The sequence below is a fragment of the Acromyrmex echinatior genome, chromosome 17, assembly GCF_024713525.1.
Source record: "Acromyrmex echinatior isolate Ae372 chromosome 17, ASM2471352v2, whole genome shotgun sequence".
NCBI classification, from domain to species: Eukaryota; Metazoa; Arthropoda; class Insecta; order Hymenoptera; family Formicidae; genus Acromyrmex; species Acromyrmex echinatior.
The window spans coordinates 8,503,137-8,529,931 of record NC_141868.1 but is presented as its reverse complement, the minus strand read 5'-3'; the positions used below and the strand labels follow the sequence as shown (position 1 = coordinate 8,529,931).

At 30.8% G+C, this 26,795-nt stretch overlaps 1 protein-coding gene across 3 annotated transcripts in view; it reads left to right on the top strand.

The window, feature by feature from the left end:
- 5-HT2B (5-hydroxytryptamine receptor 2B) overlaps nt 1-26,795 on the top strand; it is a 68,726-nt gene that overhangs the window by 13,916 nt on the left and 28,015 nt on the right. For all 3 annotated transcript variants that reach the window (XM_087415385.1, XM_087415384.1, XM_087415383.1), the window contains one exon: nt 18,502-18,734. In XM_087415385.1, coding sequence (XP_087271511.1) covers nt 18,502-18,734 — 233 coding nt within the window. The remainder of the gene's footprint in view (nt 1-18,501; nt 18,735-26,795) is intronic.

Sequence of the window (26,795 nt, the reverse complement as noted above, 5' to 3'; positions counted from 1 at the left end):
GGAAGTGGATTAAAAATAAAAATTCTTCTAGATTCTACACGCAAACATATTATCTGTTCTCGGAATCAAGAAGTTACAAGTTACGTACGTGATGAAAATCTCGAAACATGAATTACAGTTATTAAATCGGCCGGTTTTACACGAAAGAAAATAAATTAAATCAGATTGAGATCAATTTCCTGGAAAGATCAATGTGTAAATAGAAAGTCGAAGGATCCAATTTTGCCGCAAGTTACGTAGAATCGAGAAAGCAAAGTCTATAAATTATGTCGCGTCGTGAAAGAGTTCATTATGGATCAAACTCGTTCTTTTGTGTAAGAAAGATTGCCGAAGGATGCCATTAAAGGAAAGGGATTATTAATGATTCGATATCGACGTCGTCGCGTTACTGACCGACGCGATTGTCGCCTTTCTTCATGTCAGTGATTAATCTGACTGAGTAACTCAAAGTCTCCTTGAAGATTTCGAAGATGATATTTTGAAAAAGTATTATCCTTCTGATGTTGATATGACATTATCTTTTAACAAGCTAGAGGCAATTTTATTTTTAACATTAAATGCAACTTTCAATATATTAAAATATATCCCTCCCTTACTTTAAAAGTGATTAAAAAAATTATGTTTCCTATGAAAGGGAAAAAACGATTTTTCATTTGATAAAAAATTATTGATTAATCAACTAATATTGGTAAAAAATATATATTCTTACTATCAAATGTCATTAAAAAAATTATGTTTCCTATAAAAGGAAAAAAACGATTTTTCATTTAATAAAAAATTATTGATTAATCAACTAATATTGGCAAAAAAAATATATTCTTACTATCAAATGTCATTTCCGTTTTACAAACTTGAAAACTACCCTTAAAAGACACATTCAAAATAAAAAATGAAAAATCACGTTCTTTTTATTGTCACTTTTAAAATAAGAAAGAATACTGTATCTTTGAAATGCTACTTTTACTCTTACGAAGAATTTTGAATTCTTTGACTTACTTTACTGCTAAATACTTGAAAAAAGTTAAATCAGTTTTCAAATCTTTTTTTATAAGAGAGATTTTTCTTTCAATATTTCAAATTTATGTCAACTAAAAGTTTTTATTCCTCATTTTTTTCTTAATTAAATTGACTGTCGTCATTTTAATCCCAAGTGAAGGAAGAAATCCCACAATGCTGGGAAATCGAGGATCCACTTTTCACGATTCAGTAATAGATTAATCATGGTGGACATAAATCCCCGTTGTCAATATCACTAAGCTACCTCTCGCGTGAATAGCGAGTCGTTTGTTATTATGCATCGACGAAGCCATCCATTAATCGAAATTTGCAGCAGCGCAAAGGCCGCATCGATATGCTTAATGGCGCGATGGCGGCCATATTAAGCACTCAAAAGTGATGGAACGTGATGCAACAGAAACGCGATACCGCTTTAATAGCACTCGCTACAAGTCTATAAAGTTAAATTCGCCTGCAGATTTTCGTGTATCCATATCTCCGCGCTTCTACTTTGAAATAAATTCCTTCAACATCTGACAATTTTTATTCTTTCCATTTCACCTTTTTCCGAACCAATAAATTAACTTCTTGTTATAATTTTTTTAATATTACTATCCTATTTTTTACACGAATTTCTTTCAATTTCAATCATTGAAGAAAATAATGGCCAATTAATTAAAAATAAATATTAATAAAGTAAACATTATAATACTCCAAAATTTTAGCTTCTTTAAGAAGTTTTCCTTGAGTTGCAAGACTTCTCTCAAATGCATATGACTCGCAGCAAAACTTTTATCCTTCAAATATTTGACCGTTGGCACTTTTATCTGCGCAAATATTTAGCTGTAGATCCTCGATTCTTCGAATTTGGAAAGTTTCTTACAACGCATAAATGTGACTTGACGATTGCGAATTCTCAGTTTACTGTTCAATTTTTTAAGATCAGCGCTTTCGCCTCTCCGCAAAAGTTTATCGTTCTTCGTATTCTTAAATCTCCACTTTTGCGGGAGATAGAATGAAAGTAGCAAGTAGAAGGAATGGGGAATAAATGGGACACTGAATGGGAATTTTCGTACACGTGACGAGCTATTTCCATCCACGCGACCCTTCCGAATCCATCAGACAGAAAAGAAAAAAGGAAGAACATGGTCCAGGATGTGTCAATACATCGCGCTCGAATTCGAGTTTGCACTCTTCGATACAATTCCGCGAGATTTCAACTTGCCGACGAAATTTCTATTTGTAAATGTCTATCTCTTTTTACATGTCGACAAATTCGGAAAACCACGGCAACTCTCAAGAAACTGGAATTTCTTGACGCATTGTTTATCTAATTCGCAACCCGAATTTTCCTTGGCAAAAGTACGAAGATACTGACAATCTTGTAATGTACAATCGGCAACGAAAAAGTTTGCGAATTGAGTTGTCAAAATAAAAATAAATACAAAGCCTCTTATTCTTAAATTTAATTTCAAGTAATCCTTTAAAATGATTTCTATTCAGACATATCGTCGCGAAGATATTTCATTTTAAAAGTTAATAGAATATTTTCTTGTATAGAAAAATTACATTCATACAATTTCTTATTAAAGAAAAAAAAATTGATTCTAAGCTGATAAAAGAATATGCTTACAAAGTTTGTCGACTTCTTTTAGTATCACCGTATATATGTATCCTATATTTCATGAGATTTACGTACGCAATCTCGACGTTGAAATTTATTTGCTTATTTTAGTATTGATTTTTACTTTTGTACACATGTACAAAAGCCTGAGACACACAAGTGGCTGAAACTTCATCCATTTTAAACATTTCAAGAAGAATTGATTTTTTTATAACAGGATTTTAATTTGAAGGAACATGTTTGTTCCCAAAAAGTTAATTTCAAGTTGTAACGAATCTTAATCTTAACCAAACTGTCTCATAACTAATTTTAAGTAATATTAAGTCTTATAATTAGTTTAGAGAAACTATTAAGGTACTATGCATGTGGAAATGTCATATTCTCAAAGTTTTAATCTTCTGGAACACTTCACTAAAGCAAACATCTTCTAATAATCAAGTATTACGTGTTATATTAAAGTGAGATTCTTTTACAAAAGCATTTTTGTGAAATTTTTATTTAAGTAAATTTACTTTAGGAAAAATAAAAGCAACCCGTCCTCACATTTTACTTGACATAAAAGTACCCCTTTATTTTTCTTATGATAATACGTTGAAACGTGCGGAGGATTAAAAGGTCACTTTTAAACATTCAGATGCATGGAAACAGACGGTACGTGGAATGCATTATCTGATATTTCATATCCAAAACTGAATAACTTTTCGTTCATCATTTCTTAAAATAATCCGTTTATGTTATAATTAAATAAAAAACATCATATGAAATACAATATGTATAATATTACCGTTATACTTTATATAAAATATATATAGATATATATATTGAGAATAGCAGATGGAAAAATATGTAATATCCTGATTAAAAATATAAATTTGCAAAAATTTCTCGTCTATTTAGTAACAGTATAATATAGTGGTTTTAAATGTGTTATAAATAATTTAATAAAAATTATAATTATATGGGTTTAAATATCTAATTACAGTTATATGGTTTTAAATATCTCATAAATATACATATATATATATATTTAACACAAATTATAACTCTACACGGATACAAATCTAAAAATATTATTTTCGTTAGACTACCAAAATAATTATGTAGGGTGCTATGGCAGACACAATGATAAACGCAAAAAGTATTAATATTCTAGCAATTAACTTGAGCGTCTTACATAATTATTTTGATGGTCTTATAAAATTATTTTCGATATCTAATTAAATTTTTATATTTTTAATAAAATCGTCCCTTCCATGTATTATACATGAAATATTCAGAATTATTAAATCCATCATTTTTTAAAACCAAATTTTATGTACGATTTATCTATTTAATACATTTTAAGGTCCAGAGAAAATTCAAGGATTCAAACATTTTTAACATGTCCCTAGTTCAGAATCTTGTGTCTTAAATCTTAAACTTCTTCAACCTGAAAGGATTAAAGACAACTAAATTCGCAGTCTTACGGATCTTACAATTCGGAGAATTCAAGACGCCAACCTGTAGCTAAACTCCTAAGCTCGACGATTCTAGAATCGTAAAGTTCGACACTCTACAAAAGTTTTGAAAGAGGAAGTCCCGTTTTCTGGAAAATCCTAAAAGATATTCCCAAGACGAGAAAAAAGAATTTTTTTTTTTTGCTGAATCCCTCTGCTCTTTTCCCGACTTATCTTACCTCCTCTTTTCATCCACAGGGTCATTCTGAAGATGACGTTTCATGAAAGCAATGATCGATTTAAGGACGCGCGAGCTTTCCGTGAGACGCAGAATTTTTGCTGCATACGTTTATCCTGCGAAAGGGAGGCCATACGCTTTCTCTGAGAAGCAAAAGCAGGTTTCGAAACGCTCGTCACTCGAAAGTTTGATCGCTCCGGGCACTCGAATGCTCCACTCGAAAGCTCTGAAAGCCTCGCTGTGTCGCGCGATCAATGCGAGCGCGATTTTACAAAGCTACGGTTTTCCATTGCCAAACGCTTCTCTCTCGCTCTATGCTATTTTTATTCAATTATAATATTTAAGTTATACAAACACAATTTATACAGAGCGTAACAATAACATCACTTTGAAACATTCTTAGGCCCGATTTTTCATTTATTACGTAGTTAATGAAATTGTCTATTTTTCTATCTACGGTATAACTAATAGTTTTGTGGTGAATAACTTTTAAGGTCACTACAAACTTAGTTAAATTAAAATTGGTTAATTTAGATTAATCATAGAAAAAAAAACAATTTATACATTATTATCGATTAAATCAAAACCAAAAGTCAATCAGATAATGAAAAATCGGACCTTGGTATTCAATATTTGGATCCCATGATCCTTTGAAATCTTCACAAAGCACTTAAATTTCGTTTTCACGTATACATTACGTAATTGTTTTTTCTCAATACATGTAACAATCCAGTAATTTCATCCCTCGCAACAATCCATGTCATTAGTATTCTTTCTACGAGTCGTATTACAAATTCATACGTAATTAAAGTTTACAAAACAAGTTCACGTTCAGGAGTCGAGAATGTCCCAAGTGGTATCTCTCTTAATAATAAAGGCTCGAAAAAAGGGTTAATTGCAAGTGGCGGATGCCGCAAAAGAGAGAAAAAACAAGTATTCTCCACGTGGCCGTGCCACCTGGCACGATATTCTCGTACTCCACGGAACAAAGTGGTCGGTGATTTATGACGCCACACCAGCCCGGTCGACCAGACCTTCGGACCGGGAATAACGTGTCCCGGACTGATCCGGACAAATATCCCGCGGGTCAGCAGCCGCGTGGCGAGCGTGGCTGGCCGTAGATATATTCGATAGAATGAAAGCTGTACAAAATGCACACCAACACACATACGAAGACATGGAAGAGAGAGACAGAGACGTAACATATATATATGTATATATATATATATATATATATATATATATAGGCACACAATTTATCCATAAAAATGCGCCAGGTAGAGTCGGCAATCGATATAGCGCAGCGATGCAACTGTATTTTTATATGTACACACATAGAGTATCGCGATTGAGCATACCGAATCGTGTCGAATCTTCGAATTACCTCGATATTGCGATGCTCGCGCGATTCTGCGAATCCTCGAAATCCACTACCTCGCGCGATACCTTCAAATTAATTCCTATTCGTATTCTACTTCACTTTTAATCGATTTCTACCTTCACCCGTGTAGATTGGAATGCAGACCGATGTACACAGTGTCCCGGATATTCCTCGCACGTCCGAGAACATTTGAATTTCCCTCAAAAAGAGCGTAGGTCGAGAAAGTTGGTATCTCATGTTTATTGAAAATGCTCTTTTCAAAAAAAAAAAAAGCAGAAACTATTCCGACGAACAATTGAAATAATAAAGAGAAACGTTTTATAATTGAAATACTTGTTAGAATATTAAGAACAGCAAGTTTTACAGATTTATTTATTTCAAATGCACAACAATCTTTCTTTCTTTAATAAAACATAATTGCAGTTATGATAATATCATTATGATAAGCTAATAAACTGAGCTTGAGACACCCCCTATACGCAGGTATAGATTGAATTTTTCTTTTCCGTCCGAAATCCTATTACTCCTGGCTGTTCTCTTATCTCTCTTATCGTAATCCTCGCATTGTTAAATCCGCGAATCCTTCAAACTTATTATACAGGAGGAGAAAAAAAAGTTTGAGTCATGCAATAGCCTGATCTGCGAAAGGTCTCCAGATAAATTCGAAGCACAAAAAATGCCAAATTGACACGACATTAAACGGAAATATGATGGTAGAAAGAGGATATCGAATTTCGATCGTCGTTCGTGCAATTATTGGAATTCATCGAAATTTAATTCTCAAATTGCCTTCTGTTAGGTAAACGTCAATATTGCGATTGAGATTATCTCTACAAAATATGTAACACCCGCAGAATTTTACGGATGATTTGACAGAATTAACCGAATATTGACAGTGCAAATGTTATATATTATTAAAAAATTCACAAGGGACCTATCGATATTTAAAACATTAGGATAGATAAAATTAAGATTATATTGTACTTGGAAACGTTCCTCCATTAGTCGAGTGAGCATAGAAGATTATAGACACAAACTAATTAATTTTCTAACAGCTTAATTATAAAAGGAAATTAGACAGAAAGTAATTAATTTTATAAATTGACTGAATCTATTTTCAACTTTCTCAGAAGGATTTCATTGGAATTAAATTAAAAGTTAACTATTCGATATAAAATTCTTTTGCATTCACTTGCGTCTGATTATAATTACTTTCAAACAATCCCCATTAAAAAGATTTGTTTCAATTCTTCGATATACATAATTCTTCAATGATATCAATGCATCTACTCCTCGTAATTGTCTTTGCAAAACCGATATAAATGACTCCATCAAGCATAGCGATAAAATGGCAGAATATATAATATTTCAATGAAATGATGCATTAAGGGAATTTGTCAGATTGCAAAGATTGACGATGAAAGGATTAAAGTTCGAGAACGAAGTAAAGACAAACAACGGAAGCAGCGAGTAAATTGAACACGAAAAGTGCTTCTTGGACTTGTCGTAATTAGCTTATCACCGCTGATAACACCGGAATTTTCTTCGGATAGGTCACGTCTTAATAATGCAGCGGCAGGCAAGAGAGCAAGTAAAGATATAGATGCGAGCGTCATATACCGATCAAACAACAAACTCGCTTGGCGTGTTTCACATAACTTTAGGAAAACTCACCCGAGATACGCGGCACGTTCGCGAAAAGTCCGCGGCTTCAGCTCGGCGTCTCCCGCGAGATCGCCCCGAGCAATCTTGAGAGCTTCGTCGTATCACTCGCGAATAAAGACATCGATATGCAGTGCGAACAAATTTGAAAGATACCCAATTTGGAGAAAGGAATGAAGTTTCAATTGGCTTGAATTAATTTATTTATCGTCCAGGGATAAAGTTACAGAATCAAAAGGAATGAAGTCGGCCTCCATCCCCTCCCGCCATTTCTTTAAATGGTGTTTTTACCGCTTTAATCGACGGGACTCGTCCTAAAATCGATTGAGAACTCTAGAACTTTTCAGAAAGCAGCCAGAACTCTGCTAACTTTTTTTTTAATTTTGAAAAAGTACGGCTAACTCCACTGATGTGAGGGACAGTTGAAATTAAATGAGTTTAAGTTGATTAACTAAACTGACGTTAAATTATTCGATTATTTGCAAAAAGTAAAGTACTTTAATTATAAAGCAAATTCAAATTGTTAGACTGATTTAAGCGTACCATTTGCTCTAGAAATATTTCCAGAAAATAGAGAAAAATATAAAAATGCTGCACGACCAATCTTTTTTCATTTGCATAACGTAATTTTTTTATTTGCGTAAAAAATAATACAAAGCATGAGAGAGAAACTGTAAAAAAATAAACTTCAATTAATGAGAATTCAGTTTAATTAAGTAGAATGAATTAAAAAAAAACAAGCTCAAAGCCATTCTAATTATTATAAACTAATTTATTAATCAATACTATTTTCCGTGATTGACAGTTTCAATTTTCCTATAGTAGAAGATAAAGTGCTTTTTCGCGAATTAAACTTCATCACGTGTAAAATTCGATACAAATACGTATACATGATACTAATAAAAGTTGAATATAAATAAAATTACCTATATAAGTCTCTATAGTGATAACTTCGTAAATAATATATTTATAAGGCGATAAGAAATAATTCGCGAACAATTTCAATGTAGAGAACTTATCAAGAAAGTTAACTGCATTTTACAATTGTTTGCGAATTATTTCTGATCGCCTTATAAATGTATTACTTACACTACAATCAAAGGCTTATATGTATAAGTAGATTGGATTTATTCACGGAGTTTCAAAATTATATTTTTATTTAATCTCATAAAAGTAAAAGAAGTTTCGTTAATTTTTATTTTACAAAAAAGTTTGGCCACAAGTTTCGTCAATAGTAACATATATTTATTTAAAAAATCGAATGTTAATTAAATCTTATTAAATACCAAAAATAATAATTAACATTCAAACCAGCGATCTTTAGCTTTGATACAATTTAAGCGTTAAGGTTTTTCGGGAATGATGGAAAATCTTTTGGTAGAGAGTCTTTTTGGTATTTAAATGAAAAGCAACTATAACACTCCAGAGTTTATTTTTGTTTTTAATACACTTTACTGTTCAGATAACAAAGTGACATAATTTGTCGCCATTTGGACGTCAAAATGGCGTTAAATATCTACATCAAAATGATAAATTAATAAATACATAAAAGTTTGTGGCCAAACGTTTTTGTCGAGGTTTTTGTCATCCTGTCCTTCTCATAGATCTCTCCCTTTCCTCCAGAGTATTCTTTAAGATAAATTCCGTAGAAAAGTGTGTCGCTCAATCATCTTCATTTTCACCTCTCCAATTATCGATCCGTTGATAATCGATGACGTCTCGCAGTAGGTTACTGCCGCGATCGCGTTTCGAAGGCTAATGTGACAAAGTACAACTCGCCTATAATACTTGCAGTCTTGCAGGCGAGAGACAACACGACCTCGCGTACAACACGCGAGACAACACGCTGTCTGCTGCAAAAACAAGCATTGAGAGTACATGCCTGCCCTATTATTTCCTCGAAATGTTTAACACCTTACCTTAGAGATATTCATGTCGAGTAGACTTACTTTACTTTCTATTTCATATCGATTTCGATAAAAAAGAAACTTTCCTCGATGTAACTGTGATATTAAACTCGCTGATATCGCGATGGAAGGATTTAAATACAAACGAGGCAGGATCTATGATATGTTACATCCATCTGCGGCATACATAGTTCCATTACTTCTGATTAAGATAAAAGACAACTCACCGATTCGACGCGCAACAACGGAGTTGTAACTGCATCGTAGCTACGTTGAGATCTGCAACATATAAAGTATGACCTAAATTATAATAGCACTCGAAATAAATAATATTTTAAGAAGTATTCATTGTGTGCGTTCGATTTTTCATTTGTCTTTCATTTTTTTTTAAGTAAATGTTTAATAAAATAATTATATAATTCCAGAAAACGTCTTTATACAATACAAGTTGTATCATTTCGAACGAAAGTTTTCTCTCCAATCCTATATGAATTGTTGAAATAAAAGCGATCCAAATTATAGCAGCATTCAAAATGAATAACATGAGTGAGCGCAAAAATTCGTGCACGATTTATTATTCAAAATTCAGCAACTTCGTTACAAATAAATGAAATTTAACTTTTAAAAAAGAGTTTAAAAAAAACTAAAATTCCTACTTTCGAAAGGTCACTATGTTTTTTGAGTTTCCATCAGTTTAGTAATTTTTACATGTAGAAAACGAGCTGAATAAAATTGAAAATTTTCTCCTCACTTGATGGACCTGTCACGTGTCCAAAAAAAAATTTGCAAAAATTTTCGACTCTAACGCGAAAGTTTAAAGTCTTATTTACAAAATTATATTTTAAAAAGATTCATAAGATATTTTGTTACTGAATTATCGCTGCGATTAAATAAAACAAAAATTTGACATTTCATTAATAAAAATCACCGTAATTCAGAAACAAATTCTGAACTTTGCTCTTTCGAATAGTATAATTGTATAATTTGAATAAAATATTACGTCCCGAATTTACATAAAAAACGTTTATTAATCAGGCACAAAGTTTTGCACTCGCCCAATACTTTAAGAAATATTTCTTGCGGACGTTACATTTTCTTATTTGTATCTCTCCTTCAAGTGAATACTTAATAGAATAACTGTCATCTTCTCGTAAACTAATAACGTTCCGAACGAAAGTTGTTCTCTCCAATTCCTTCGAATAAGCGATCCGAGAGAACGATAAAGCTCGCGAAGAACAAATAGTACGTAAGCAATAATTTACTTACCGCAAGATTGCTCCGCCATCCAGGCCTGCTGCTCCTCCTCTCCGATTTCCTTCGTCGTTGCTTCTTTCGTACACCGACGCCACCGACGCCACCGACGCGACGCGACGCCCGTTCACTCGATGAAAAAGACGGTTTATTAAATTACGGTCGCACGGCACTTTACACGGCACTCCCGATGTTGACCGTACGCGACTCGGACTTCGTTACAACCAGTTACGACGACCGCGGCGGAAAAACATCGCGGGGAAAAAAGGTTACATTACATTACGTGCGAGACATTTACCAAGTTAACGAAACAAACGGCGGAGGAAGGGAGTTTGAAAATTGTGCGGCCAACTTCACACGCCACGCGCGCCAGTCGCCGCGCTAACGACACACTTCGTGCACTTCGTGCACTTTTCGAGTGCAAGAGATCTGGAAGTCGATTCTGTACTTTCGAACAAGGTGAAAATTATAAAAGTGAGCAAATTTACTAGGTGTTGTTCAATGAAATTATTATAATAGTATTCTAGTATTCGCTCACTTTTGTTAATTTCCATCTCGTTTCAAGATCGATCCCCTGTTTTCTGTGGCTAAATCAGTGAACACTTTTGGAACTTAAAGCGAGATAGATATATGTTTGATACTTGTTTAAAGCGAGAAAGAGAATTCTAGTCTCGTAACTAATTGGCTCGTAGCCCTCTCTTCTCTCTTTTTTCTTTGTTTTATAAAATTTATGAGCTTACTAATTAGATACATTATAATTATGCTGTATTTGAAAACATCACCTGAGTGCTCCCGTGTATCATCTTATCCTTGTTTAACATTGGCTGCGTTCAGCAGACTCAACAGTTATTGAGTGCAGAACATTCACTGCTATTGATGTACTTTTCCAGATCTAAAAGAATACACTGATAATAACAGCGAACGGTCACTCAATTGGAATGATATTTGCAAACGCAGCCTAAGGCGATCTTAAAATGAGAACAGACTATGAAAGCCAGTGATTGGCTGACATCTCAAGACTTTACTCAAAATTGTCTTAAGGAGATTCTCGCGTTTGATAAAATATAAGACAAGTCTATAATATATGTATAATACAAAAGTTAATAATATCTAGAAAAAAATCTCATTGACTTTTACCGTTTTGAAAACATTTAATTTTAAATTTATAAAATTTTACATTAAAAGTTGAAGGTATACCTTATTCTCTTTTAAACTGAGCACTTGCGTATAAGGCAGCAATTAAAAAATCGTTATATTATAAAGTAAACACTTGTTTGTTCTCGTAAAGTCATTGATTTAAACTGATCATGCACTTTACAAGAAATTTATATTCTTCAATAAAAAAAGCTAGAATATATGTCAAATGGATGTACAAATCAAATAAGTAACATATAAAATTAACAATAATTATGTATATTGTCAGTAATCATTTTATTCTATTATTTTAATCGTTTCATATATTATTATAAATAAACTATCTATTTTGACTAGGAAATAGCGCAAGAATCTCCTTAAGAACTTTGAATACCATCGCTCATTTGCTATAATTCAAAACTGTCATTTTTTTAAATCGTTTACAACAAAAGAATGGGAACACAAGAAAAAAAAGAAAGATCTTACTTTAAAAGTACAAATTTTTTTTCTCTATAATAATCAATTATTATTACAACAAAATTGCATTGAAAATTAATTATATTACAATGAAATAAATATATTGAAGAAGGAGAACAAAGATACAAAAATGTGCAAGCAAAATATGTATATTCAAACTTATTTTCTGGAAAACTCATCATTTTTTGCAAGTTGTGTCATCTGTAACAAATGAGCGACGTATACATGTACTTATCTTGTTATGACTCAGATTTAGGGACAATTATTATCTCGCTTTACGAAATAATACATCGTCTTTTTCCGACGAAAAAATGTACGGATTAATATCAAGAATAAATATCGCCAAGACGAACAGTCCGAAAACGAGACCGTCGTTTATACATACAGTGAGTGCAAAAAGTATTCGTACAGAGAAAATATTTTTTAAAAAAATTTTTATTTTTAAAAAGTAAATATTATTCAACGAGAAATGAGTCATCGAATTGATGTCAAATCGAGATCACATGATGATTTCAACACCAATTTGACGTCAATTCGACGTTTAATTGACCATCATTCTTTGCTGAGTGATTAACAATTTATTCATAAAGAATAAAATAAACTGTATATTTCTTAAAATTATACATACCAAAAACATGTGTAATTATAGAAAATATATCATCTGAAAAATGAGCGAAAAATTAAAAATTGTATTATTCGAATGCTCAAAAAATATTTGTACAAACGAGAAATTTAGCTTTTAAAATCAGGAATACATGCGAAGCTCGTTTGTTTATATTAGAACAGAATGTATAAATTGTATAAAATTGCTAATTAATGTTTTCTACAAATAAGACTTTTTTATAAAAAAATTCCTTGCACGAATACTTTTTGCACTCGCTGTATATTATCGACTATATTTGCGCGATTAATTTCCGGTGGATTTTAACGAATTGCCTGATGCACGAACGCCGAATCGATATTATGCAAACGACGAGTATATATTGAAATAGGGGATCATACAATTGTGACTACATTTACTGATGAACGTCGCAACGACACGCCGATCGTTTCAGACACGATTGACCCACTGCGTTCCATTAGTCATCGGGTGTTACGAGAATCATGTAAACAACAACTTCACGCAAGTCAAGTTAACGCCTCGTCGTAGAGTTGCCAATAATTGTACGGTTTTGACCCGGATTTCAGAAATCTGATTTGACAATCAATCGAACGTTACATGTCCGGTTTATGAATATATCCAGTTAATAAAATGAAATTTACATCACGAAAAAAATTTATAAACAGAATTTTCAGTGATATTTACCCATTTTAAGCATCCAGTATAATAGTGTATATCCTAGATTTATATCGGAAATTTTGTTTTTCTTACTAAAGTACTTTTATTACTCAACGTTTTATATATATTTGTTAAAAAATGTATATATATATATATTTTATTTCAATAAATGTTTTTTATGTTGTTAAACGCGTAAAATGTTTTAACAAAATATTTATAACAAATGTTAAATGTCATATGTATAAAATATAATTTAATTTTGCGTTTAGTAATAACATGTATTTTATATTAAATATTAATAATTTATTATTTTATTCAATCAAATTTCGTTTTCAAAATTATTGGAAAATAATATCGTAACTAATTTTTCATTAAATTTTGTATTTAATCTAACTTTCTGATTATCATTTCCGTCCGATGTTGTCCAGTTAGATTTTCATTCCAAAAAGAGGAAATATTCGATAATTTAGACTTTTATTATAAATGTAGCAACCTAATTGAGATACAAGTGATTGTCCGAAAATATATAGGAAAGTATATAACGTCAAATATAATGTTAAAATGAATCGTAAATGTTTGAAAAGTAACTTTTAGTTCACTTTGCAGTCATTTTGACATGATTTTGATGTCACGATGATAACTTGTTATTCTGCTTGAGTTAATATTTATGCTTTTCATAAAAACATGTTATTAAATAAATATATGATATTATTGAAACAATCGTTTCATATGAATAAGTGTTAGTATTCATTTTTATATGGAAAGTAAATATTAAATACACCTTTCCAATTTCAAACTTGTATTCCGGGACCGATAATATAATACACCCTCATAAATCGAAAACAGGCAGTTTACGTTGAAATTAATAAAAAATTCACAAAGCAACAAGGAAGTCGAATTTAAATACCGATAAAGAATTAACTATTACAATAAAATAATATAAATTTATAATTTCGATCCCCTCTCGCTTCAATATAGGCTTTAAATAGAAGTCACGCGAAATACTATGCAGTTGCATTGAATGCTTGGGAGTCGTTGTACAAAGAGAGACAATCCCGCGGTCATTAATTAGTTGGTGCTGGTGCCTCGTCTTGATGCTCACATTGCTCACCGCAATCGCGTTGTAAAGGAAAAGCGGAAACACGAAACGACGGACGGACGGACGGAGCTTGTATAAGCACAACATACAAGCAAAAATAGTGCCAAGGCCGTACACGTCAACCGATCCATTATCGCTTCGAAAAATTTCATATTTTCCAAAGTAAATTCACCGAACGTATGCACGGTACTCGAATTTCGAATTGATTTTTCGGCGAACCAGCTATTGTCCCGAAATTTCTGTCTCGTTTCATTGTAGTCCAACGTTTACCCGAGATAACGATTCATTTCACTCGATCAAAATTCCGTTTCGTTAGAAACAGAATAACGTAACGTCCTTTTGATATCAAATTTGTCGTTAGTTATAATCGATATTAAGAATTGTCAATATAATCAGTAACAATCGATATTAATAATTATTGTAGTGTGTGTAATATCAATGAGTAAGAAGCAAAAAGATAAAATTATTTTGACAGCAAAAGTCAATATCGCCTAAGCTAAAGCTTTCGTCAAATCAATAACAGATTGCAGATAATTACTGTTCTAATTCTGCGCGGTATTATTAGCTCGGAAACTATTGCGGTCGAATCCGACATTTTCTTATTAGGGTTATTTAAAGTATAATTAATATCCAGAATATGTTACTAAAATATATAGGGACACTAAAATATTTTATATTAAATTATATATTAATATATGAACGTAAAATAAGAAAAATGACACATTCAAAAATTAGCAATTTGTCAGTAAAACATTAAAGAAATTTTTTTAATTCTTTTTAAATTGAAACAACATTTTAATTAGGATAGTGAATGTACATGTTCTTTTCATGTTATACCTACTTTTTATTATAATGTGTTCCTTAACTCTTTGAAGATAGAAGAGAGTTTCTCCCAACAAAAAAACTTGAAAATTTCGTGTTCTAAGGATTTTTAAGCTTGCTGAATTTAATTCTGTCTTCAGAATTCTAAAATTCAAATTTCGGTAAAATAATCTGGTTATCGCGAAATTCGATTTAGAAGGTTCTTGATATCGCTGAGTTTGAATATAGTCTGAAAATGTCGAATTTCAAAAGGACAGTAAATTGGTACCTCCAATGAAAGAGGATCTAATGTCACAGGTTCATAATCAGAGTTAGAGGAGTCAGTTTGGAGTCATTTGGAAATTAGTACTAAATGTTTACATAGCTGAGAAACTAATGAGTTTCAAATTGAGCAAAATTGGAAACTTGACGTTTGTAATTGAAAATTCTCAAAACTGAGTTTCGTAAAAATCAAATTATTTATTTTTGCCATATTGGACCCACCGTTTTAAATTTTTTATTTTTAACTTTGATTCAAATAAAGCATATACCTATTGTTAAATCATTCCATAAACCAAGTGTCGTAAAAATCGAACAAGTAATTTACAAAATAAAAAGTAACTCCGAATGAGGTTGATCGGCTGTCCACAAAGAGTTCAAACTGTCATAAGTTTATAAAATATGAACATTGCAGTCTTGATACAGAGCTGTGTAAATTTCTTTCTTTACCAAAGTTGTGACATTTTACCATATAAGCAATATATATCGAAAAATATGTCGCTTTCCACAAAAACATGAATAATAGACTTTACAATCGATTTCCTCTCATTATCTCAAAAATGCTTCCTTGTGTCACTTTTCTATCAACGTAGCAATATGCATATACACATTTACTTTCATTAATATCCACGTAATAAATTTCTGTTTAACTTTTACACTCTCGTAAAATTTAATTCCCCGAAAAAGCTTTTCACTTTTAATTCCATATATAAAAACTTGTCAATCGTACAAAATAGATAAACAATTAATTTATGATTTCGAAAATTCCGCGGTTTTTTTGATATTTTAATTAAGCTGGATGTTAATTGGAATTCAGTTTAGTATATTTCATATTTTTCGTTATTTCCTGTGCGGGTTGAACAAATATATTACGTTGCAAATGAAATGCATGTACAATAATATGCAATAGTTACAATAACGTACATACATGAATCATAAGTAGTACGCTTTCTTTAGGAATAAACGACGTACGCTACGCGTGCAAATCTCCTGGGACGACTGACGATTTTGCAAGCAGTCAGAATCACGACGGAGTATACAGAGACTGCATTAATAACAGCGAAATATTAGATCGTCGGTATACAGGGTGGATAATCCGGCGGTGTACATGAATATGCAGTTTCTGGGGGCTGCACGGCGGGCACGAGACGGTAATTTCGTTCGACACGCGGAGTTGTGTTAATCCCTCGTTCCTTCGTGCATTAACCGCCTGTCGTTTCAACCCCTGCAGGGTTTATGCTTTCGGTACTTTCATCTCTTCCTCGGGGACACGATCCTTATACGGAACGCACGGAACATCCCCACGCAACATTTTCACGATACTGCGAAATTTAAATAACCTCTATCAAAGAGAGGCTTAGTTAACAGTTAATCATTATTGTCTCGTATACTTAAGGGATACCTTTGATCCTTTAAACGACTTTCCCTCGTTTAACTCGTTCCAATATCCGAAAGTTAATATTGTCGAAATATTTTAAAGAGATAAATTATTTTAAAGAGATAAATTAAATCCTAATCTTAATTAAATCTTAATTTTATTCCAAATAAGCAGGATCTTTATTAAGATTAGATCATTAACTTTGAGTTTGGAACATACCGGAAAATGATACGTGAAATCGAGTTGTTCCGAATAAGGAATTCTAGCTAAGCGTTTAATCTAAAATTTTTTAAGATAAGATTTTCTTATTAAAACTAAATCTTTATTCTGTGAAATTCTAATGAAATATTTATATCGCAGAAAGAACGGCTGTGAAGAAGATTACAGAGCGAGTATATTTATTACTCATTAATTACGCGCGTAAAATGATTAGCGAGTAACCTTTGGCGGAGAAGTTTTACAGCCGGAAGTTGCTCGACAAACTAAACTTTTTGCGCGGCCACGTCCGCTAGAAGTAAAACGTTTATTATAACGAAGAGTGGGCGTATCAATTATGGCCTTTGGCAGCTTGCAAAAATGAATAATTGAAAAAACCCGAGAGCATCAGTTGAGACTCGAATAACAGCTCTACAAAGATTAATTATTAAACAAAGTTTAAAGGTCGCAAAAAAAGAATGAAATCACTGTAACATCGATCTCGAGATAACAACTTTCTATTTGTGATAACATTACTATTTCCACATATCGTCAGACAGACAAGAGAAACTGAAAATTTAATATCGAATGGCTCCGAATTACCTCGAATGCAATCTAGTGAAGATTAAAGGAAAATTACCGCGCTCTTTATGAAGTTTACTTAATAAATTACGCATGTAAATTGCTTGTCTATCGTTATCATACATGTCGGAAATCTGTACATTGATGTCGTCTCGATATAATATCGTACTAAGAACTCAAGTAACATGTATGATCAATAATAATTTAATCTTCATATTCTAATGTTTAAAGCACAGTCAAATATTTAAGAAAAATTTAATTTATCAAACAAAGGAAAAATCCTACAACTATGTCCACAATTACATTTAGGCATCCTTATAAATTTCTAAGTATTTCATAATACTTAGTATGATTTGAGTCTAACATCTCAATTTCGATTCGAAAACTGATTTATAAGACTTTTAAAATGATCAATTTATTTGTATTTTTTTTTGTTCATGTATCGGTCCACTTTCCGCTTATATTTTTGTTTAAACAGAAAAATTGTTTAAACGCGAAAATTAATTTCTAAAAAAATGTATACTTTTTTTTATATATATAAGTACATAAAAATTTTAATTGTTATATTAATTCCATTACGTCGATGCATATCCCGACATTAAAACCCGTTTAATACGAAAAATATATTCAGCGATACTATTGTGCATAAATAAAATACCACGCGGACGAATGTCGGGATAATTGAAATTTATCTCTCGGCGAGCCAAGGTGCCACTAATTGAGCCAGGATTTAATTAGCCGCGTTCCAAGCGAGCAAGACTCATTCGCCGTTTTGTTCGCAGGATACTTCCCGCTGCCGTCAGTTTATTGCCTCGCCTGGATTTGCCTCGACGTGCTATTCTGCACCGCCAGCATAATGCATTTGTGCACGATAAGCGTGGATCGCTATCTAAGCCTGCGCTACCCGATGAAATTTGGACGCAACAAGACGAAGAAAAGAGTGACGCTGAAGATCACCTTCGTCTGGATCCTCAGCATCGCGATCAGTTTACCTCTGAGCTTGATGTACTCGAAGGTGAGCATTTTCAATTTCTTTTATGTGTTCGCGAGAATTATTTTATTAATCAAAATCTTTTTTTAGTTATCTTCTTTTTACTGTCCCTTCTTTTCATCTTTCTTTATCTTCTACTTTTCATTATGTTCTCGCGGATATTAGGTGAATAGATGAAGACAGTTATTGGTAAAACTTTACTACTCTAGTCTTCTTTCTCATCCTTATATTAATAATTCAGGCGTGTCTGAAAAAAGTGCCATTTTTTCAATTTTTCAGAAGAGAAAGGAGAATTTATTTTCATGAAAATTATCTTTAAAAAATCTATAAAAAATTACTGTAATAACTTAAAATATGAGCAATTAATTTTTGCAAAAATTTTTAATTAAGCAATTCTAAAAAGAATGGTGTTAAAATTGTTAAAATTTCAAAACGTTGTAAATCCAAATAAGAGTAACAGTTGCACAAATGGATTTATAACGTTTTAAATTGTACTAGTCATTTTTCTTCACTTCTAGCAGCACTTTTCACGCTAAATATTAATGTGTGACAGAATACACCATTACAATCTATTCATACAATAAAATGAATTTTCACAATATTGGCACTTACAACATTTTATCGCACGCCTCGATTAAATCCGTATTCATATTTTACTTTCATCGATAAATATGCGCATTTATTTTTGAAATTCTATAGTATAAGTATAAACTATATGCTATGCGCGCATCAATAACTGTATAAATACGGACTTTTATTTATTTTAATTTTTAATTTGTAATTATTAAATTAAATTATGTATCAATTTTTTTTTCTTGAAAGTCCTGTATAAAGAAATCTTTCTTCGTTTGGTCTCACGAATATTAAATAAGTAGATGAAGACAATTATTGGTCAGACAAATTTCATTACTCTCGTTCTCTTTCTCATTCTTACTAATAATTAAAAATAAATTATATATGAACAAATTATATTTCTCGGGAATAAAGTTTTGTGTAAAATGAATTTATTTTATCTACCTTTACAACAGAAAGAAATCTTTCTTCGTTTGTTCTCACGAATATTAAATAAGTAGATGAAGACAATCATTGGTCAGACAAATTTTACTATTCTCGTTCTCTTTCTCATTCTTATTAATAATTGAAAATAAATTATATATGAACAAATTATCTTTCTCATGAATAAAGTTTTGTGTAAAAAGAATTTATTTTATCTACCTTTACAATAGAAAGAAATATTTCTTCGTTTGGTCTCACGAATATTAAATAAGTAGATGAAGACAATTATTGGTCAGACAAATTTCATTACTCTCGTTCTCTTTCTCATTCTTACTAATAATTAAAAATAAATTATATATGAACAAATTATATTTCTCGGGAATAAAGTTTTGGGTAAAAAGAATTTATTTTATCTACCTTTACAACAGAAAGAAATCTTTCTTCGTTTGTTCTCACGAATATTAAATAAGTAGGTGAAGACAATCATTGGTCAGACAAATTTTACTACTCTCGTTTTCTTTCTCATTCTTACTAATAATTAAAAATAAATTATATATGAACAAATTATCTTTCTCGTGAATAAAGTTTTGTGTAAAAAGAATTTATTTTATCTACCCTTACAACAGAAAGAAATCTTCCGTTTATTCTCACGAATATTAAATAAATAGATGAAGGCAATCATTAGTCAGACAAATTTTACTACTCTCGTTCTCTTTCTCATTCTTACTAATAATTGAAAATAAATTATATATGAACAAATTATCTTTCTCGTGAATAAAGTTTTGTGTAAAAAGAATTTATTTTATCTACCTTTACAATAGAAAGAAATATTTCTTCGTTTGTTCTCACGAATATTAAAAAAGTAGATGAAGGCAATCATTAGTCAGAAAAATTTACTACTCTCGTTCTCTTTCTCATTCTTACTAATAATTGAAAATAAATTATATATGAACAAATTATCTTTCACGTGAATAAGTTTTGTGTAAAAAGAATTTATTTTATCTACCTTTACAGAAAGAAATCTTTCTTCGTTTGTTCTTACGAATATTAAATAAGTAGGTGAAGACAATCATTGGTCAGACAAATTTTACTACTCTCGTTCTCTTTCTCATTCTTACTAATAATTAAAAATAAATTATTAGGTGTTGGAATTAATTCGTAGCGTTTTTTAATGAAAGAATGTTATTTATTTCACATGAGCATTAAAAAATACATTAATGAAAGTACTTCCCATCACTTGTAAAACGCTACGAATTAATTCCAACACCTAATATATATGAACAAATTATCTTTCTCGTGAATAAAGTTTTGTGTAAAAAGAATTTATTTTATCTACCCTTACAACAGAAAGAAATCTTCCGTTTATTCTCACGAATATTAAATAAATAGATGAAGGCAATCATTAGTCAGAAAAATTTTACTACTCTCGTTCTCTTTCTCATTCTTACTAATAATTGAAAATAAATTATATATGAACAAATTATCTTTCTCGTGAATAAAGTTTTGTGTAAAAAGAATTTATTTTATCTACCCTTACAACAGAAAGAAATCTTCCGTTTATTCTCACGAATATTAAATAAATAGATGAAGGCAATCATTAGTCAGACAAATTTTACTACTCTCGTTCTCTTTCTCATTCTTACTAATAATTGAAAATAAATTATATATGAACAAATTATCTTTCTCGTGAATAAAGTTTTGTTTAAAAAGAATTTATTTTATCTACCTTTACAACAGAAAGAAATCTTTCTTCGTTTGTTCTCACGAATATTAAAAAAGTAGATGAAGGCAATCATTAGTCAGACAAATTTACTACTCTCGTTCTCTTTCTCATTCTTACTAATAATTGAAAATAAATTATGTATGAACAAATTATCTTTCTCGTGAATAAAGTTTTGTGTAAAAAGAATTTATTTTATCTACCTTTACAGAAAGAAATCTTTCTTCGTTTGTTCTCACGAATATTAAATAAGTAGATGAAGATAATCATTGGTCAGACAAATTTTACTACTCTCGTTCTCTTTCTCATTCTTACTAATAATTGAAAATAAATTATATATGAACAAATTATCTTTCTCGTGAATAAAGTTCTGTGTAAAAAGAATTTATTTTATCTACCCTTACAAAAGAAAGAAATCTTCCGTTTATTCTCACGAATATTAAATAAATAGATGAAGGCAATCATTAGTCAGACAAATTTTACTACTCTCGTTCTCTTTCTCATTCTTACTAATAATTGAAAATAAATTATATATGAACAAATTATCTTTCTCGTGAATAAAGTTTTGTTTAAAAAGAATTTATTTTATCTACCTTTACAGAAAGAAATCTTTCTTCGTTTGTTCTTACGAATATTAAATAAGTAGGTGAAGACAATCATTGGTCAGACAAATTTTACTACTCTCGTTCTCTTTCTCATTCTTACTAATAATTAAAAATAAATTATATATGAACAAATTATCTTTCTCGTGAATAAAGTTTTGTTTAAAAAGAATTTATTTTATCTACCTTTACAACAGAAAGAAATCTTTCTTCGTTTGTTCTCACGAATATTAAAAAAGTAGATGAAGGCAATCATTAGTCAGACAAATTTACTACTCTCGTTCTCTTTCTCATTCTTACTAATAATTGAAAATAAATTATGTATGAACAAATTATCTTTCTCGTGAATAAAGTTCTGTGTAAAAAGAATTTATTTTATCTACCCTTACAACAGAAAGAAATCTTCCGTTTATTCTCACGAATATTAAATAAATAGATGAAGGCAATCATTAGTCAGACAAATTTTACTACTCTCGTTCTCTTTCTCATTCTTACTAATAATTGAAAATAAATTATATATGAACAAATTATCTTTCTCGTGAATAAAGTTTTGTTTAAAAAGAATTTATTTTATCTACCTTTACAACAGAAAGAAATCTTTCTTCGTTTGTTCTCACGAATATTAAAAAAGTAGATGAAGGCAATCATTAGTCAGACAAATTTACTACTCTCGTTCTCTTTCTCATTCTTACTAATAATTGAAAATAAATTATGTATGAACAAATTATCTTTCTCGTGAATAAAGTTTTGTGTAAAAAGAATTTATTTTATCTACCTTTACAGAAAGAAATCTTTCTTCGTTTGTTCTCACGAATATTAAATAAGTAGATGAAGATAATCATTGGTCAGACAAATTTTACTACTCTCGTTCTCTTTCTCATTCTTACTAATAATTGAAAATAAATTATATATGAACAAATTATCTTTCTCGTGAATAAAGTTTTGTGTAAAAAGAATTTATTTTATCTACCTTTACAATAGAAAGAAATATTTCTTCGTTTGTTCTCACGAATATTAAATAAGTAGATGAAGACAATCATTGGTCAAACAAATTTTATTTCTCTCGTTCTCTTTCTCATTCTTATTAATAATTAAAAATAAATTATATATGAACAAATTATCTTTCTCGTGAATAAAGTTTTGTGTAAAAAGAATTTATTTTATCTACCTTTACAACAGAAAGAAATCTTTCTTCGTTTGTTCTCACGAATATTAAATAAGTAGATGAAGGCAATCATTAGTCAGACAAATTTTATTACTCTCGTTCTCTTTCTCATTCTTACTAATAATTGAAAATAAATTATATATGAACAAATTATCTTTCTCGTGAATAAAGTTCTGTGTAAAAAGAATTTATTTTATCTACCCTTACAACAGAAAGAAATCTTCCGTTTATTCTCACGAATATTAAATAAATAGATGAAGGCAATCATTAGTCAGACAAATTTTACTACTCTCGTTCTCTTTCTCATTCTTACTAATAATTGAAAATAAATTATATATGAACAAATTATCTTTCTCGTGAATAAAGTTCTGTGTAAAAAGAATTTATTTTATCTACCTTTACAACAGAAAGAAATCTTTCTTCGTTTGTTCTGACGAATATTAAATAAGTAGATGAAGACAATCATTGGTCAGACAAATTTTACTATTCTCGTCCTCTTTCTCATTCTTACTAATAATTGAAAATAAATTATATATGAACAAATTATCTTTCTCGTGAATAAAGTTTTGTGTAAAAAGAATTTATTTTATCTACCTTTACAATAGAAAGAAATATTTCTTCGTTTGTTTTCACGAATATTAAATAAGTAGATGAAGACAATCATTGGTCAAACAAATTTTATTTCTCTCGTTCTCTTTCTCATTCTTATTAATAATTAAAAATAAATTATATATGAACAAATTATCTTTCTCGTGAATAAAGTTTTGTGTAAAAAGAATTTATTTTATCTACCTTTACAACAGAAAGAAATATTTCTTCGTTTGTTTTCACGAATATTAAATAAGTAAATGAAGACAATCATTGGTCAAACAAATTTTATTTCTCTCGTTCTCTTTCTCATTCTTATTAATAATTAAAAATAAATTATATATGAACAAATTATCTTTCTCGTGAATAAAGTTTTGTGTAAAAAGAATTTATTTTATCTACCTTTACAACAGAAAGAAATCTTTCTTCGTTTGTTCTCACGAATATTAAATAAGTAGATGAAGGCAATCATTAGTCAGAAAAATTTTACTACTCTCATTCTCTTTCTCATTCTTACTAATAATTGAAAATAAATTATATATGAACAAATTATCTTTCTCGTGAATAAGTTTTGTGTAAAAAGAATTTATTTTATCTACCTTTACAGAAAGAAATCTTTCTTCGTTTGTTCTCACGAATATTAAATAAGTAGATGAATACAATCATTGATCAGACAAATTTTATTTCTCTCGTTCTCTTTCTCATTCTTACTAATAATTAAAAATAAATGATATATGAATAAATTATCTTTCTCGTGAATAAAGTTTTGTGTAAAAAGAATTTATTTTATCTACCTTTACAGAAAGAAATCTTTCTTCGTTTGTTCTCACGAATATTAAATAAGTAGATGAAGATAATCATTGGTCAGACAAATTTTATTTCTCTCGTTCTCTTTCTCATTCTTACTAATAATGAAAAATAAATTATATATGAATAAATTATCTTTCTCGTGAATAAAGTTTTGTGTAAAAAGAATTTATTTTATCTACCTTTACAACAGAAATTACTAATATTTTTAATACCGTCTGTTTAGAGATATTTTATTTTATTCTATCCCGTGCAAATTTTTTACTTGCTCCATATTCTAAAAAATTATACATTGAAAGAGAGATATGAATACACGAGCAGCTTACAACGGCTAGAATGTAACTGCGATAGTTTTTTGCTACACATACTTCTGTACGCGAACATCCTACTCAATTTTCCATAACGACTAAAAGATTGCGAGGTTTCGTCCGTAAAATCCCTCTCAGGTGGCAGACGCGAATCTCGATAGCCGAAAGTTTATCGTTGCTTGCGGGAAACGTCGCTCATCGATCATTCTCGATGCAGGATAGGAGTAGGATGGATTTATACGGGACTATACATCGCGTCGCCGTTTTTCATCGGCAACGTCCCCGTGTCCGGAAAGGAGGAGGACCGCCGCGCCATGATATTCTATATTCTCTCGTTTGTGAGTGAAATTAACGGTATGAGATGAAGCGACGCTATATTATGAAACAGTTGTCCGCCGTTTTGGCATACGCGCTCTCTCGTAAATTCCCGACTAACCCTTCAACCGGCTGTCGTTTCAATGCGGCTTTATACCACAACCGTCCCCGAAAATCGCGTTAAATGTCACAGCCCAAATACCGAGCCTTCATCATTGCTAAATAATACACGCAGCGAATGTGCAATGAACATTTTAAAGAATGACCTGCTATTTTTTTTTATAGTTTAATTTGAAATAATTATTTTATAGCTCAATATATCAAAAAAGTATGTTAAAATGAGACCAATTTCTACCTAAAAGGGTGTAAGCAAAAGGAATAGTATTTTTTGTATAGTTTTACCTTCTGAATACGATAAAGTTATTAAAAAATTCGTTGCGTTTAGGAAACATCTCAAAAATTAAGCAAGAATATCAAAATTTGGATAAATACAACATGTTTGTGTTCAATTTTCCAAATATTCCCCAAATGTTATTTGAACTTTTTAAAAATTTCATCACATCCAACACTATTTCTTTTACTTATTGCCTTTTTAGGCAAAAGTAGATCCCTTTTTACACCTTTTGTTTTATTTTTAATCTATTTTTAAATCGCCATTACATATTCTTTTTGTTTTTACACATTTTCTATTTACGTCAAGAGTGTTTAAGTAAAGTAAAAAATAATATAGTACACCGGGATGTGGGGAGGAGATTCAACTAGCTGCGCGCGACAACAAAGTAATTATACATGTCGCCTTTAATTTTCGCGAATGAAAACATGACTGCAAATTCCGGTGGAAAATGCCAACGTTATGGGTTTTCCGAGGATGGATGTAATGTGTACACGTCTAACAGGTTATTTTCTTACCTCGAGCGTGTTCATCGTCGTAGAAGCTGCCTCGGCTTGCAAACTGCTCTTGCAAATGTGCAAACTACTTTCGTTTCACGACGCGAGAGAGAGAGACGAGACCAGACGAGACGATAAGCACTGCCGCATCGACGAGTTTGTCGGGCGAGTTTCAGCAACTTTACAACACCATTTACTAGCGCGTTTCATGCCTTACTTGGGTATTGATCCAAATTTTGCGGCCGCCATATACTCATTCAAAATTCCATCCAACACCCGGAGTGAAATTTGTATCCGACGCCGTGAGGTGACAAAAATATACCATCCAATTGTATTCACGTGTATTCCTTTACATTATGTAAATTCATTTATTTTAAACACGTTAACCTCTAGATCTAAAATAATCAATAGCCAGATTAGAAAGATCGAATAGATAAAAAAAAGTGTACAATTCAGTATACAAATTTTCATATTCTGAATACCTTGATTTTTTCAATCTGGACATTTTTATCAGTATGAATTTCTATCAGTATGAATTTTAGAATTTCCGTAAAATTGGACGTCAAAATTTTGAAGTTTGTGAAATTGATAGAACTTTTTTATTTTTGCAGACTTTGATGTCACAAGTTTTTAGATCCACTGATTTTTGACACATCATTTCCTTACGTCAATTGTAACACAACTAAAAAATATGAT